The sequence below is a fragment of the Neovison vison genome, chromosome 1 (genome assembly GCF_020171115.1).
Source record: "Neovison vison isolate M4711 chromosome 1, ASM_NN_V1, whole genome shotgun sequence".
Classification (NCBI taxonomy): domain Eukaryota; kingdom Metazoa; phylum Chordata; class Mammalia; order Carnivora; family Mustelidae; genus Neogale; species Neogale vison.
The window spans coordinates 102520236-102537603 of NC_058091.1; the positions used below are offsets into that span (position 1 = coordinate 102520236).

At 36.9% G+C, this 17368-nt stretch overlaps 1 protein-coding gene across 23 annotated transcripts in view; it reads right to left on the minus strand.

Moving 5' to 3' along the window:
• DST (dystonin) overlaps positions 1-17368 on the minus strand; it is a 471247-nt gene that overhangs the window by 211436 nt on the left and 242443 nt on the right. For all 23 annotated transcript variants that reach the window (XM_044253404.1, XM_044253203.1, XM_044253186.1 and 20 more), the window contains 3 exons: positions 9046-9135; positions 6710-6787; positions 4944-5036 (listed from right to left, as the gene is read on the minus strand). In XM_044253404.1, coding sequence (XP_044109339.1) covers positions 4944-5036; positions 6710-6787; positions 9046-9135 — 261 coding nt within the window. The remainder of the gene's footprint in view (positions 1-4943; positions 5037-6709; positions 6788-9045; positions 9136-17368) is intronic.

A 17368-nucleotide genomic window follows, 5' to 3' on the forward strand; every position in this document is an offset into this window, starting at 1 on the left:
CATGAAATGCTTCGCCAGAAGAAACACATAGATGTGTTCTTATACATGAATGAAGGTAGCTGAACTTTGTAGGTAACACTTACAATTGTACCCTAGTTAAATATTATGTAATTTTACTAGGGCCTTGCTATAAAAATAGTAAATCAATATGAAGCCTGATTATTTAAGGTGTGCATATTTCTAAAACTGAGTCATAGATACGGTAAAAAGAAAATCAGTATAGCATGACTGGACTTACACGTAAGCAGCTATCATTTGACTAAGTAGAAAAACATGATAATCACCATTCTCTAGGTAGTCTTTAGACTGATCGCAAGATGGAACTCATTATTCTTTTCTAAATAAGAATATCCAATTAAACAGTCAAGTTAGCTATGTTGCCAATACCTGCTAATGACAGGCCTGCATGATGATTAATCACTGAAAGAGAAAATTAAACCATGTCTAATGGCAAAACTGAATATCCGAGAAGATAAGTGGCAAAAATAAAGTCTCAGATTTGGGTTTATTTTTAATTTTATTTTCAATGTCTTCATTGGCAACGGAACATTACTGACAAGAACATAAAAGCATAATGGCTGATATCTGTACTGGTGAGATAAAGGCCCAACCGCTGATGTGCACCCCATCCACCCCTCCCTGAAGCTCCGCCAAACTCACCAACTACCCATTCCCAGGCCATTACACACTGCTCCCTCTCCCAGAAATGGCCCAACTTTAAGTCTTCGCCTGGTAGCTGGCATTCATCCTGCAAAGTCTATCTCTAGTATCAGCGAAAATTTCTCTAATACTTTCCTAATACCACAACACTCCTCCTCTATATCTCTTATTTATACTGCAATGGATTCATCACAAGTAGATTGTATTTATGAACATTCTCCTAATAGACACAACAACATCCTCCATTTTCCTCGCATCTCTGGATCTAGCATATGGTAGTTACTGATAGAAAACTATTGTGTTGATAATGCTTACCTTCAGAAAGCCTGACTGGAAAAGAGATTCAATTTGTGATGCTCAAAACAAATATTTTTTTAAATAATAAATTGATCTTATGAAATTACTTTCCTTATTTAAAAAAGACCAAAAAAGAAAAAAAAAAAAAAAAAAGCCCAGTCACTTTGAGTGAGAATGATTACCACTGCTATAAGTAGCCTTCTATTTTGGCATAACCAGTAAAATCATTCTAATCCAAAATTATCATACTACTAAGAAATTATCATACTCCAGCCCCTGTTACTGGATCTCCCTTATAGCAAAAGCCCAGCTGAGGGAACATTTACCTGTATTAGCTACCCTGTAATCTGGCTGGTGACACCTGGTTATTTCATTTAAATAAGAAGGAACATTTTTATTTTACCAAAACATTGTTGTGTTCCACTTTAAACAAATATGGATCTAATTTCTAAATACTGGTGATAAATAGTCACAATATCTTGTCATCTGGGTCCTAAAATACACTGGATTCCATACTATATGCCATAGGACCATTAGGATTCTATTAGAAGTAGTTCTGTGGCTGGTCTTCTTTTTTCCTCCAGTGACAAAATGCAATGAGTTTCTTAATACATAATTCTTTTTGAATGACCTTTTGCTTTAAATTTCTTCAAACTTAGGATCGAAATTCCCAACCATTCACTCACATTTTGGTCTGTCATTTCCTGGCTTCTGCTCCAACTTGCCTGATAGTATTTCTTCCAAGGCCTCCAATGTCCTCCTTCGAGGTAAAACTAGTTGTCGGTCTTCATTTTCTCATGCTCTTCAGTGCCATTTTGTAGTGCTCACCATTCCTTTCTACTTGACATTCTCTTCCCCCTAGATTCAGCAACACTGCATTTTCTTGTCATACCATCCATCTATCCAAATACTCTGTTCTTTTCTGTTTCCCCAGGTGGATCTTCTTCCTCCTGCACCCCAAATCATGGGCCTTCCCCAAACGTCTCAGCTCTTCTCAGAACTCTCAGCTCTTCTCTACACATGTTCTTTTCTTGACTTCTCTGAAGATCCATTCTCTCCGAAGTGCTCAGTGACCACTTTTATACCGATAACTCTAAGTGCATTACCTGTAGCTGACACCCCAGCTATGCTCATGTATCTCCAAGAGTTCAGCACACAGATGCACAGAACACCTGGCAGTCCATCAGACCCACTCAGGTGATCCTTCTTTATTCTTTCTCCCCTGACCATTACCCTGTCTCAGTCGTCTACTGGTTTGTTGTTTGTTTTATATCCCAGGCTGAACAGTTCAGAGTCATCTTTAATCCCACTCCTTCATCCTCTGTGCCCTGTTGCCAAGTCCATTCCTTTCTTCCTTCAAAATGTCATCCCTTGGATTCAGTTTTTCATCCCCATCTGAGTCCTGGCCTTTATCACCCCACTCGGAAATTACTGCCTCAGCTTCCTGGCTTCTATCTCCCTAACTTCAGACCTGGCTCATTTAATCTATTTTATGTAAAATTGATAGATGCAGTTTCCCCAAACATTATTTTTCAAGTTCAGATTGGTTAAGTGATGTACCCAATGTCATCAACTGCCATAAGTAAGAGTCAATGGTAACACTTAGCTCTGTCTCCTGCCACAGCCTGGGTGCTTTCCTCAGCCCCACAGTCCCCCAAGTCCAGACACAGCCTGTCTCACAGCTATGTTAGAAATGATGGGACTAGCTCCTTGCTCCAATAGGCCTTTAATCTTCCCATGTGGAGTTCCTGCAATTTCAACCCTGCTCAAGGTTCTGGGACCTAATCCACTGAGGACTGATTAAAGGATCCCTGAGAATGCTGCTGAGGATCTCCACATGAAATCTGCTTTCAACCAGTTCTATCAGTCTTTACCCAATTCTAGAAAAAAGGTCTGGCTTCATGCCCAAATCCCAGCCTTGGTTAGGGCTCAGTCACCTAGCTTCCTGAGAAAGGGGTGCTCTACTAATGGGGCCCCTCAGATCTTTAGGTTGCTGCCTCTAGCCCCTGTTATTGGATCTCTCTGATAGCAAAACCCCAGCTGAGGGAACATATACTTGTATTAGCTACCCCATAGTCTGGCTGGTACACCTGGTTGCCAGCATCTCCTCCAATTTCCTATTGCTGCAATTTTGATCAGCTCCCTGTTCAGGTCCTAGAAACTACCTAGACTCTAATTCCCACAGCTCTCCATACCTGTCATATGTATCCAGTTCCCAAATGAGCTCCAGGTACACTATTTTCCATCATTTCCTTATAAACCTTAAGTCCCAGAACATTTTTACAAATTAAGAAATAAGTCTTACTCCCCTGATTTGGTTTAAAACCTCAGCTCCTTTCTGAAGCTGGTAAGTTACCTCTTCCTCCTTCAAGATCTAACTGAACAGCAGTCAATCAGTAGGATTTCCCGCATGCCTACTATGGGTCAGGCTCTGGGTTGCACACAGAACACTGCTTAAGCAGAAAAATGGGTAATGAACTAAAGCACATTTTAGAGTTAGAATTTACCTTAAATCAAATAAAGATGATTTGTTTCAAAATGCATCATTTTACAAAAAAGTAAAAATCCAAATCAGCTCTCAATGAGCACAGATGTATTAGAGAGATCATGGTAAATTAACCTGCATTTAGTCAAGGCACCTGGGTGGCTCAGTGGGTTAAGCCTCAAACTCTGGGTACCTGATCTCCCAGGGGTGGGACTAAGCCCTTCCAGGCTCCATGCTCAGTATGGAGTCCGCTTCAGATTTTTTCCCCCTCACCCTCTGCCCCTCCCTGCTCTTGTGCACATGCGCGCTCTCTCTCTCTCAAATAAATAAATTAAATCCTTTAAAAAAAATCTGCATTAATCTCCTCAAATCTTGTTTGAGAAAGCTCTCCACAAAATACGGCTACTTCTAATTCAGGAGATCCCTTTATGAAAATTATACTGCCATCTAGAGTCTATCAGCAGGAAAAAGTAGTTCTCACTGAGAAACTAGAATGCCAACAAAAACCATTCTAAGTAAGGAATGAGTCATAGAATGTTCATGTATCTAAGTCAAGTAACACTGTCCAATAAACAAAAGAAATGTGTCTGCATTCAGTAAAAAGAAATCTTTGTCTTCCAACAGTGGGACCGAAACCGCTTAAGCTGGAAGCTGAACAAAAACCAAAACGGCTGCATTAATGCCTCAACGAGGCCTGATTTTAACGACTGAGCCACCTAAGTGCCCCAACAAGGCCTGATTTTATGGGCGCCTGGGTGGCTCAGTGGGTTAAGCCACTGCCTTCGGCTCAGGTCATGATCTCAGGGTCCTGGGATCGAGTCCCGCATCGGGCTCTCTGCTCAGCAGGGAGCCTGCTTCCCTCTCTCTCTCTCTCTGCCTGCCTCTCCGTCTACTTGTGATTTCTCTCTGTCAAATAAATAAATAAAATCTTTAAAAAAAAAAAAAAAAAAAAGGCCTGATTTTAAACTAAGTAACCTTTTTACTCTCTTCCACAAACCTCTCCACCTCCCCTTTTAGCCTTTGTTTCAGGAACCAGGAACCCTCCCGAAAACGTGATGTGTGTGGCCGGCTACATGTACCAACAACTCCCATGGAAACCAGCGAGATTCTGCTTTTCCCTATAAAACGCCGGAGCCCCTTCCTCCAGGTAGCCTGCTGCTGCATCCTTTGCCCAGCAAAGTGATAAAGCTCTTGTTTCTCTCTATAACAAAACTTTTGTCTTCGCATTACATATTTCAGCTCCTGAACACAGAGGTCAGTTTTCGACAAGATTACAAACATCATCTTATATGCTCATGGGTAACAGGGGGAAAAGGGTACCAGGTTCACAGGTAGTAAGTTACTGGAAAGGAAACATTCAAATATGCTGTTTAAGAAAAGAAGCCTGAATTTTACTTTCTTCCATATGATATAAATGGCATAATTCATTCTTTGTATCAACCACTTGAAAATCAGCAATAAGAGACTAAAAGAAATTACAATGAAGAAAAATTAAGCTTACCTGAAAGTGCAAAATTATTGTCCATATTAATCCCAAAGTCAATTTGGGATTTCCATCTGTTATGTCATCATTTCTAATATTCACTAATTTCACCTGTGTTATATGAAAAGAAGAGATAAAGCCAACTTTTTCAAACCAGCACACAAATTATCTTTACCTACATAAAAGCGATTCTAAATTACACAAAGAAAAAAAAATCAAAATGATCTAAACACCAGTAATCCTCAAATTAATGTTACTTCCTATCTCCACTAATCTCCATTTTATACTGCAAATTACAGAGTAACCAAAACGGAAAAAACAAGTGTTACTTTGGCTTTTCTTTTAGAACAAGTATTAAAAGCATTCACTTCTCAAAAGGAAAATACAACTCAGGTTGAGAATTCTTAAATACTTGAGAATTTAAAATTAGATATAATTTTGTCACTTGAAAATAAGCTTTATTTTACTCTTACCATTAAGAAACTGTTCTGAACCATAAAATAGTTCAGTAATTTTCTCATACTTCTGTTACAAAATGGGGGAAAAAAACTAGCATCATTTTTCTATTTATCTACCATAAAGTGTTATCAAGATAAATAAACACGTCACTGGCTATTTGGGAGACTGCTCAAATATAAAAATAATAATAACACAGGGACTTAAAGCTTATTAACTATCAAATTATGTATTTTAGGTAACCAAAGGCAGTAATGATACTTATTATTTATAACCTGGATAAAAATAATTAAATATCATGAATTAAGTACAATAATAACTAACATCTTACTTCCTGGACAAAACAGTGTCAAAAACATTTCAGACAAGGAAACATAATTAACGATCATCAGACCTCCTGGAAACTTCCACTAGAACTAAGAATAAGAAGGTAAATAAAAGTAACATTTAACCTTATCTAAGTACTGTTAATCAAAGTTTAAAAAATAAAAGCATTTTAATGTTCATTATAAACTAAATAAATCAATAATAAAAAATAATGTTTACCTGTCCCTATTTCCCTCCCTTCCTTTTTCCCTTCATTAACAAGCAAAAAGTTGCCACCTCTGATTTCTCATTGTTTTCAATAATTTTACTTTCTCCTGATTTTCCTTTTTCTCCTTTTTTCTACTAATTGAAAAATTACCAATACTTTGACTTATACCTCTACAACACTACAATGCCACCAAATCATCCAATATAGTGTTCATTCCTTAACATGATTTCTTCTAAAACCTCAAGCTACTTGGAGACTGTTGTCAGAAATATTGCTTTATATTTAACTACTTTTGATTACCAATATTATCTATTATTACAAAAAATATTTTAAAAATTGCATTACCACTACTAAGTATTAAAAATGTTTACACTAAGTTTTTTCAAGTATTATATAAATTATTTTTTATAAAAATAATTTTATAGACTAAGTATAAATAATAAAGAATTGCCCCACTACTAAGAACTGTTCATAGGCATTCTTAACATTCTGTTGCTACTAAAATATCATTAACTTCCTAGGCAAAGCATTCCAATTCTAGCAGAAGAAAATCAGTAGCTCTTATTCTGATGGAAATGCAGCCACTTATAATTCCTCTGGGCTTACACCTACTATTAACTTCCTTTTCTTTGGAGCAAATGTTTGAACATATTTTTAAATATTTGTCTCACAAAACCACAAACTCAACCATTATAATTCACAAATTTAACCTTTTCATTCCCTGACATGTTTCTATGTAGATTTACTCTGTCATATATGTTTATAAGATTATAGTCTTTGAGAAACATCATACCTGGCGTCTTTTCAAATAGTCAAGTGCAATTTGTACATTCTGTAGTCTGTGAAAACGCATCCGACCCTTTTCTCTGGGCTAAGAATAGAAAAATGCAGAGTATAAAAAACATTATAGTTTCTGATACCACTAACCATGCTAAAGACACTTATGATAAATATACCCTATAAATATACTTTATATTTATCTTAACATGTCAAAACAGTATTTACTATTCAGGTAAAACCATCAGATATCTTTAAAGATACTTTTATGATTATGTATTGTCTGAAACTGAATTTAAACAACTAGGTATTTCTCTGAATATGTTTTATTTAAACACATGATTTATTCTATATGCTTTATTTAAACAAAAGAAAAAGAGAAAATACCACAGAGCATATAGACTTTTTATAGTTACTATACTACAATTCTAGCCTACAGTTTTATTAGCTTTGGATGCACAGAAAGAACTAAAAACTGTTCCCCATTTTGCCTTCTTAATAAACTCTTGTTAAGCAGATTTTTATAATTACATATGTATAGCATGTTAATGAAAATGAGGTAAAGTAGCATGCAATTAGTATAAAATCACCAAGAAGGAGAAAGACAGAGTTTTACTTAGCATGATAGAGGAAGAAAGAAAAGCAATTAAAACCATATACTATATTTCCTCTTTATTTTAGCTTTTTACAAAATCATTTGGACTCTAATAATTAGTTTCGCAATGCTTAGGGATGGACATGATTATTTACTGTCTCAGGAAAACCAACAATCCATAATTTTTTTGATGCTGTTTTCCTTGAGAAATGCTACAAGTTTTCAGAATGAAAACATAAGGAGATAGAGCTGAGAAGATGCTTAACAAAAATACAAAGAATGGAGTTGAAATTTACCACATAAAATCTTCCAAAAGGAAGAAAAAAAACTGACAGCTTCTCTTCTCAAATATGAATAGATAATTACAGCCAAAGTCACCATAATGAAACAGACAGCACACTACAGAATGGAAAAAAGGTTCTATGTAACAGGTAGAAATATTGTTGGTGAATTCATCCATTGGATCCAAAAAAGGCACAATTTCCAATGGAATCAGGGGCACTTGGGATGTGGATGACAAAAGAAGCATATCTGTCTTGCAAAGGTGGGCTGAAGTCAACTAAGTGTCATGAAGATGAAACAGCTCTGTGGATTCTACCAGGACTCCAAACTTTAAGACCTCCCCCCTTCTAAATAAGACGTATAGAAAATACGTAATGTCCATCAAATACCTATTGCCAGTATGAGTTAAAGCATAAGCTTAAATAGTAAAAAAAACTTTCATAAGTCTGTTCAAATAAGGCAACAGTGGCCACATTTGAAATATAAATTACAGAAGTGAAACAAATTTGCATAAAAATTAGCAGGCTAGTTGTCAAGATTTCCATATTTATATAAAAGGTGTATAAAATTCTTTAGCTAAAATGCCATCATATAATTTAAGCACCTATGTTCAATTACTATGCACTGCACAGTAATGTAAATAAATTTAAAGAGAAAATATTTCCTTCATCCAGTTTTCTGGTACACGCACATCCACCTCACTGTGGATTTTGGTCCTTTCTGTAATTTTCTAAAAAGGAGCCCAAACCCGTGGGTTACTTCTCTACCACATTAGCGCTCACCACACTGTAATGGCTAGGTTAGTCGAGTTATGGGGGCCGACACCTACCCCCTTATCCTCATCCTCCACATCCTCATGCTGTTCATATTCGCATGCTTCTGTTGCACTCACCAATCGTAAGGTCTTCAAAAAATCTCGCTCCCTTGGCTAATGAATATAACAGACAGAAGATAGAACAGCAAAGACACAAGACAGACCAGAAATGAAAAGAAGAGCATGAACAGAACATAATGAAGGAGAACAGGTAACCAAGAAGGGGAAGTAATGATCACAAAAAAGGAAATGACACCTGTGGAATGGATTAGACCATTTTTCGGAAAGCAATGTTTATTTCTTTGTTATATGTCAGTCTTTTAATATGTGGTTATATTATGCATCCAACCTCTGCTAAGCAAAAACAAAAACAAAAAAACAACCCCAAAGATAAAAAAAAGAAGCAAAAACAAGAATAGTAGTTTAAGTACAGAACTGATTATATAAGCAAAGTAATCAAAGTGCTTCGATCTCCCAAATTCACATCATTTGAAGTCTGAAAATGATTAGGAAGCTAACCAGAACTTGTTTTCAGGCAGAATTCACAGTGCAAAAAAGGTGAATGTGTCACAAATCTGAACAGTGTCTACTGACAACACACTAGTCCCATATGGACAGGATTACATGTTCTTCAAACTAAATTAAGAAATTTTAAACTTACCAAGGTATCTCCTGAAAGAACCTCTAAAAGAGAGATTAAATTGTGTCCATCCCTTAAGTCTTCATAGAGATCATTCACATGTTTTCGAACCTACAGAGAGAAAAGCAATTTAAACTTTTGGTCCTGAACTTGGGATCATCTTTAACACTCAAATAAGAACAGGGACAAGTAGAAAACATTCCTCATATGGTGTTCATTTTCACAGTGATATTTTCATTTTAATTCTCTCATTACTTAAAAACTAAATTTAAATTTAAAAATCAAAAACTAAAAAAGAGTAAACTTCCAATAAATAATTCCTAAAGACAAACAGAATTGTTATATTTTTAACATGCTACAATTAATATGGGCTTGGCCAACCACGTGGGGTTACAATTTTTTAGATACAAGGCAATGGCAATGACCTTCTTAATTCCTGGTATAACAGCCAGGGCAACCCTCACAGGAAGAGCACCCCTTCCCCCAACCTGAGTTGGTCTTCTATTCTCTGTGCCATAAGATCCAGGATCAGAGACACACACTCTATACTTTAAAAATCTAAAATACAAGCTAGGTGAAGGGTCCATGAGATTCTACATATTTACTGTTTTTGAAACTTCCCTGTGAGTCTACACTTATTTCAAAATAAAAAGTTTTTAAAAATTCACATGTGTCAAGTTGGAAGACCTCTGCCCAAATTTTCCTCTGCACATTAATCTTCTTGTGACGGAGGGTTTTTATAACCATGTTAACACCCACACAAAGTTAACACTTAACCTATAAGAGCTTCTTCCTCCACTCCACAGGCCTGATTGAAGCCTGTGATTTTAAAAGCACAAACCAACAAAGATTTCCCAAAAGCCTTCAGTCTCCAAGTAAGGATATCTCCTATAGGTACTTGGCCTACTGTAAGGTTTGTGCTAGAGAGACGAATGTCAGAGCAGACTATTAAGATGGCTGTTCCACAGTGGGTTGGCATGGTACCATTTTCTCACCTTTTAGTGATTCTAGGCTGCATTACTTTGTGCTGCTCTCATGAAAGGAGACAAGGAAGTGGTCTAGAGGCAGAGAGCAGAAATCTACCTACATCACACAAAGGGCACACGCCCTACATGCTTGCCAGTTGGTGTAGTAAACTCTTAAAGGTTTTGTACATATGAGTCAAACTTCTTTGCACTTCCAAAATGTCAAGTGAGTATACAGCATAAAATAATACAAAGATCTAAAATATGAATACATGGGGCGCCTGGGTGGCTCAGTGGGTTAAGCCTCTGCCTTCGGCTCAGGTCATGATCAGGGTCCTGGGATCGAGCCCCACATGGGGCTCTCCGCTCAGCAGGGAGCTTGCTTCTCCTCTCTCTCTCTCTCTCTCTCTCTCCCTCTCAGCCTGCCTCTCTGCCTACTTGTGATCTCTCTCTCTGTGTCAAATAAATAAATAAAATCTTTTAAAAAATGCTTATAAAAAAATAAAATAAAATATGAATACATAACAAGCAAGAAAAGCCTAATGGAAAGTGGAAGAACACTTTGGATGGTTGAGTTTTCATCTTAAAAAAACTTTAAATGCCATTAAATTTTATTATCTTAGTTGCCTATATACGTGTTTTGCAGTTTTACTAGTACCAGAAAATATTTTTGATTAATGAGGAAAAAATTCCCTTAAGAGTTTCGTATCATATTTACTAGTTCCTATGTGTTTTTGCCCAAATCACAGAACTTTTCAATATTCAGTTAACTACCTATGTATATACATCATTAAGTAAAAATAACATAAGTATTAAACTTAGGCTCAATAGCTCTAAATAACTGCTAATATCAATAGTACCTATAAAAGTGGCCAGTAACACTGAAAGTGAGTCAAATTATTAAAACAAGTGTTCCCATCTTCACAGACTGACATTTTATTTTCATTTCCTAATTCCGAAGAATATCAGTCCAATCCTTGACATCACAAGATGATACAACAGTAAAATAAGATTTTAAAAAATACTTTATTTCCCTTAAAAAAACAAAAAAAAAAAAAGAAGAGTATATCATAACACAATTTTAGGCAGTCCTAATTTAGAAAACCTATAAATATCAAAAAAGTTATGAAGTGATTATCCCTTCCATTAGAGTATTCACCTTGGGATACCATTAAATGACAATCCCCTCAAGTCCTTAATTATATTTCAGAGATGAATTAATTTTCAAGGATCTTCATAAGAACACATCTACTACATACATAGGACACATATGTATGCAGATAAGCACCTTAGTGAAATGAATACTAACGCACACTTTTCTACTCACATATTAGAACTCTGTAAGAATTCCCTTAGTCCCATTCCAAAGCATGAGTTTAATTTATAAGGCTAAGACCTACTTAAAACAAGGCAGAGGAGCTATGCTTATAAATTTATGTACATCAGTACATCTAAATCTATGTACTTCTCTATGTATCTCCACTATAACCAGAAAGCTGCCTAGCTCTAAAAGAGCCTGAACCTAAAAGGGATAACATTCACATAAGCAATATTATATAGTTCCTGATCCTGGCTTAATTTCACAAAATAAATTACTTTACTGTATAGGTCTGACATCCTCCGCACACAATCAGGATGAGGCCTCCAGCAACAGTAACTAACACACAGCGCTGAGAATGCTGGGCTCTCCAGTCCACCATACCCGCCCACGTCCTGCCAAAGCCACATTTCAATCCACATCCACTTCCTATGTCAGTCTCACTCCCAGACAGTTAAAGATGAAGTGTGATTCTGAACACTTATTTCATAGGAAGGCAATTTCACAACTTGCTTCTGCCAGACAGAACTAAACCTCCTTTCTAACATCAAGGAAGCCTTCCAAAACCAGGTGTCATTTTTCATCATCGTATTTATGCAACAGCTAAGAAAAATTGAATTAGGCATGTGTAGAGAAAGATAATGATAATATTATGCCATGCAAGGGGCCTAGGTGGCTCAGTTGGTTAAACGACTGCCTTTGGCTCACGTCATGATCCTGGAGTCCTGGGATCGAATCCCACATCTGGCTCCCAGCTCCATGGGGAGTCTGTTTCTCCCTCCGATCTACCTTCTCAGGCTCTCTCTCTCTCTCTCTCTCTCAAATAAAAAAATAAAGTCTTTAAAAAAAAATAATATCATGCCATGCAAAAACCAAGTTAGGGAAAAGGAAAACATGTAATAAGGGAAAAATAATTAAGAAGCCTGTATTTTAGTCTAGCTTCTGCCGCAGGTCTCATGAAATAGCACCCGCACTCTAAACTCTCTAGACCTCAGTCGTCTCATCTGCAAAATAAAACTTTAAACACAAGGCCTCTAGTTCAAACTAGAGAAAAAAATTCTATTATCTGAATTTTTCAAAATTATCATTTTTAAAAAAAAGCAATGTGTCAACTGAAAAAATGTAAAATGGAAAGCTGTTTTCTAAGTCTTAAGGCTTAATTTTTTAAGAATTTTAGGGGACATGGGGCGCCTGGGTGGCTCAGTGGGTTAAAGCCTCTGCCTTTGGCTCAGGTCATGATCTCGGGGTCCTGGGATCAAGCCCCAAATCGGGCTCTCTGCTCGGCGGGGAGCCAGCTTCCCTTCCTCTCTCTGCCTGCCTCTCTGTCTACTTGTGATCTGTCTGTCAAATAAATAAATAAAATCTTAAAAAATAATAATAATAATTTTAGGGGAGGAGCACCTGGGTGGTGCAGTTGGTTGGGCATCTAACTCTTGGTTTCACTTGGGTTGTGATCTTGGGGTCGTGGAATCAAGCCCCACACTGGACTCTGCTCAGTGCAGTCAGCTTGGGACCCTCTCTGCCCCTCCCCCATCCTCTAAAATAGATAAATAAATCTTTAAAAAGAAAAAGAATTTTAGGAGAAAATACAGAAATAGAATCACTTAACTTCTGTAATGCCTGAAAAAAATCCTGAGGCTTTATCATGTAATACTGCCTATTTTCCCTGTCTCAAGTGATTATTCTGAGAGCTCAAAGAAATTCTGTGTATTAAAAAAATGCTAACTGCAAGATAGCATTATCATCATCTTTATCATCCTATGTGAAATAAATGTTACCATTATTAACAATAATACAGTGCTGCCTGGCTGACTCCGGCGGAAGAGCATCTGGCTCTTGATCTCAGGGTTGTCAGTTCAAGCCCCAGGCTGAGTGTAGAGATTACTTAGAAATAAAAAAAAGGGGGGGCTACAAAGCAAACAAACAACCAGTGAAAAATACAAATACATACACAATGAACTAGATTACTAGGTACCTGACCCTGTCTGTGTTCAAAGGCTTTTATAAATATTGGCTTATTTTCCTCACCACAAAAAAGTGGGATGAAAGAAAAGTGAATTAACAATTAAAAAATCAGCAAATTAGCATTATGGGGAACAAGTGGTAGTGGATGAAATGAGTGGAAATGACTGGGATTCTACAGAAATATCTGATCAAGCAACCAATTTATGGGGGGGGGAAAAAAGGAATTAGGGAGTTAAACTGACACAGAAAAGTTTTTTATTTTGCCCTAAGCCTGAGTCATAGACATTTAGCCTGGTAACTTTCCTTCACAGATGACTATGGTAACTGCCAGTCGTCTTAACTTTCCGGCTTCAATTTTTAATAAAACAGTCTTTCTTCTCATTTTGGAAATTTTTTCCCTGTGGAACAAAACTCTGTCTGAATAAATAGTGCTGGGGGGAAGTGATGAGCAAAGTAAAAGCACTCTGAGATACTCTGGGGTTAAATTACATAACCTGAATTACATAATAAGGATGAAGCATCATTTTCTGTATTTCATAAAATTCTTCCAGAATTTTTGCAGGGCTTTTTAAAATGTGTGCACAGCACTGCATTTGCAGTGCACCCCTAGAGGGCGCTAATCCTTTGCTTAAGAAGAGTCTCCTAAAGAAAGAAACTACAAAATGGTGGGGAGGGCACACAGGGAGAGAGACTGTAAACAAGATGCTGGTGATGATGACACAGGCAATTTGCCATTCGTTTTTGGGAGAGAATAGATTATGCCAAGTCTATAGCATCCAAATGGTTTAACTGGTCAAAAACACTACTGTTAAAAATTTTATTTTGTTAACTTATAAGCGTTTGGTTTTTCATTGACTAAATCAAATTCAACTCTGAAGATAAGATCACATAGATGCTTATTTAAATAAATACATCTAAGACTGCCTTTTTCAAAAGCCTGATTTTGTACTGACTGATGTGAATCTAGACAAATTCCACAAAACTGGCACTCCCCATATTTAAACTTATAGTTACCACGTAGCTATAGTTTAGTCCAGGTCACTAAAGGTTTATTGAGCATCCACTGTATGTCACAGTATCATTTAACCTCTAAGAGTACAAAAAGGAATAATAAGAGAGCACCACCTCTTAAAGCCTGCAGACTGAGTTGACAGCAATGTAGAAAAGAGCTGAATGTTCCAAGAGGAGGGAAGAACAGAGACAAAGAAAAACAGGCAAGCCTGCACGCAATGGTGCATGAGATCCATGGAAGGAAAGCAGCCCTCAAATCAGTGAAATGTGAGGCAGAAGGTGAGGCAGGAAAAGGTGGGTTGGGAGACATGGCAGCTTTACATGCCACTAGAGGAAGCTCGGAACTTTCCTAAGCAGAGAGAACCACTGAAGGCTTTTAAGCAGAACAAGGATCCAGTATTTCTGACCATATAAAAGATTCTTTGTAAAGTATTATCTTGAACAAAAATAAAATAGTTACCATGAGCAAACCCAAATCAAAGATAAAGCGCTCAGGGTCCAATCTATACACCGTAGTGGAGGAGAAGTCTCTCAGAGAAAACAGAGACAGCATGCTATCAGAAAATCTTGGGTAAAATGCACACATGCTAGCACAGCAAGGGGCAAAACACCAGCCACAAGAAGCATTCACTGTTCTCTCTTAAAGAAGTCCTACATCTAAAGGATACAGTATTCTGGAAAACAACTAGCTATCTTTAGAAAGGAACATAAATAATAAAAGAAGGCTTGTCCCAAATAGGATCGCCTCACAGCCTACTAATTGGGTAAAGAGAGAAGGGGACAGTCAGCTTCAGTGAAAACTATGAATTAAAATGTTTTACAATGCATTTATTTTTTCTTCAAGCAAATACGCTTTCATAAAAATAAGCTACCACATTCTCCTGGGAGAGAGCCTTAGAAATCTTAGTTCAAAAAAATAAAAATAAAAATAATCTATCAAAATATTACCTTATCAATTACTGATGAGTGATGCTTTTTAAATATACAGAAATACTTAAAAACAATGTAATCGCTTGGATAGTTATGAGACAGGGAAACCAAAGGGACCATATTAAAGTAAAAGCTGTTTCTTTCTTTTGCTTCTTTTCCTGTTTCTATTCTTGCTAAGACCTACATGCCTGCCTTACACATGCTTTAATGCAAGTCTTCCTTATGAAAGGCAAGGAGTTCTTTCTTTCGAGTCTTCCAGCGCAACAGATCACATCTAAGGTCATCATGAACATTCTCTAGGACCAATGACTTCAAATAGCTTGACACCAAAACCCAAAGCTACAGGGCATAAGTGACTTACATAGGACACCTGAGCACTCATCCTTGTTGGACAAGTTCCTGGGTGCATATGAGGACACATACACCAGACCAGACGACCCACCTCAATAAGAACTACAGACCACCCCTCCACAGCGGGGAGCCTGGCTGGATCAGTCAGTGCAGCCTGCCACTCTTGATCTCAGGTTTGTATTTTTGAGCCCCGACTTGGGTAAAGAGATTACTTAAAAATAAAATCTTTAAAAACAAAAAACTCCAGACCCCCAAGCAAAGACAAGATTCATACTCATTTTCCTTTCAGAGTCTCCCAAACATTCTTGTCTGTAGCTGCTCTATGACTTCAATAAACTCTGCTCTTACTTCCTCTCAACTCCATCCTGTGAGAAGCTAAGACCCCCTTCACTGGTCCCACGGGACTCCTCTGGGTCCTCAGACTAACCTTAGGACCCAACGGCATCAATTAGTTCCTTTATCTGAATAGGTTTGCTTACTTCAGTACTATTTCTTCAAGAGTTGTGAAAGAAGAAAGCTACAGCTACAGCATGGAGTCTATCAAAATTACTATAAATTCTAAATTCGTGCAAATAAGTATAATGGGATGGTCATGCTTTTTTGTAGTCAGTGATAGGTCAACATCAAGGCCATACATAATTCATCTCCTTTGCTGTTTTATAAAACTATAAAATAAAGATATCTGTCATACATCTTAAGGTATTAATGAATAAAATAAGGAAGAGTTTAAAACAAATCACTGTTGGTTCTGGGCAGTAAAAATAATCTGTTCTTTGAAAAAATTCTTTGACAAAGAAGATTTCTCTTTTAAGCTTTCAGGCTGATATAACAATCAGTTATAAAAACAAAAGCAAAAAGGTCTTCTCTATCCTTTCACTACAAGGTAGTACATCAGGTAGTAAAATAAAGCAAAAGCATATTATTTTAGTAATAAATGCTTTAAGATCTGGGAACAGTTTAGCCCCTCACCTATGTATTCTTTATAGTCTCTTTTGCACAGTTTCACTGTTGTCATAGGAACCTTTTTAAAAAGCTCTTTCGATTTTAAAAATGTTTAAAGCACATAACTATTTTCTGTAACAATCTGTTTTAGCTTTGGGACAGTTGGTTCTGGTTTGGTTTGTTTTGGTTTGGGTTTGAGTCCTCTACATTTCCTTCCAGTTCTTTCCTCTAAGGAAAGATGGAGGAAAAAAATCTATTTTTGCTTGTGTTTCCCCATTAGCCTGCAGATTTTGATCCCTTGCAGAACTATTTAATTCTTATGCCAAGCAATTATAAATATTACTTGAAAGAGAAAAAATTATTTCAAAAATCAATTATTCTTCATACTTTTTTCCATCTGTCCACTGTTTTTTGGATTTTTATTAAAGATGTGGTCTAGAGGTGCTGGGTGGCTCAGTGGGTTAAAGCCTCTGCCTTCAGCTCAGGTCATGATCCCAGGGTCCTGGGATGGAGCCCCACATCAGGCTCTCTGCTCTGCAGGGAGTCTGCTTTCCCCTCTCTCTCTCTCTGCCTGCCTCTCTGCCTACTTGGGATCTCTGTCAAATAAATAAAATCTTTAAAAATATATATATATATGTGGTCTAAATAACCTCCATATTGCAATGTCAGAAAAATGAGCACTGACTTATAAAGACATCAGCATTATCCATTCCATGTAGTTCTTTAAATGGGGTGGGGGTTCTTTAAACCAATATGACTTGGGGAAAAAAAAAAATCATGGAAAGAGCGATTAAGAGCAGCTTTCAATAATAACAGAGAAGAGGAAGAACCAATCACTAGCTTTTTCTTTTAAATTCTACAC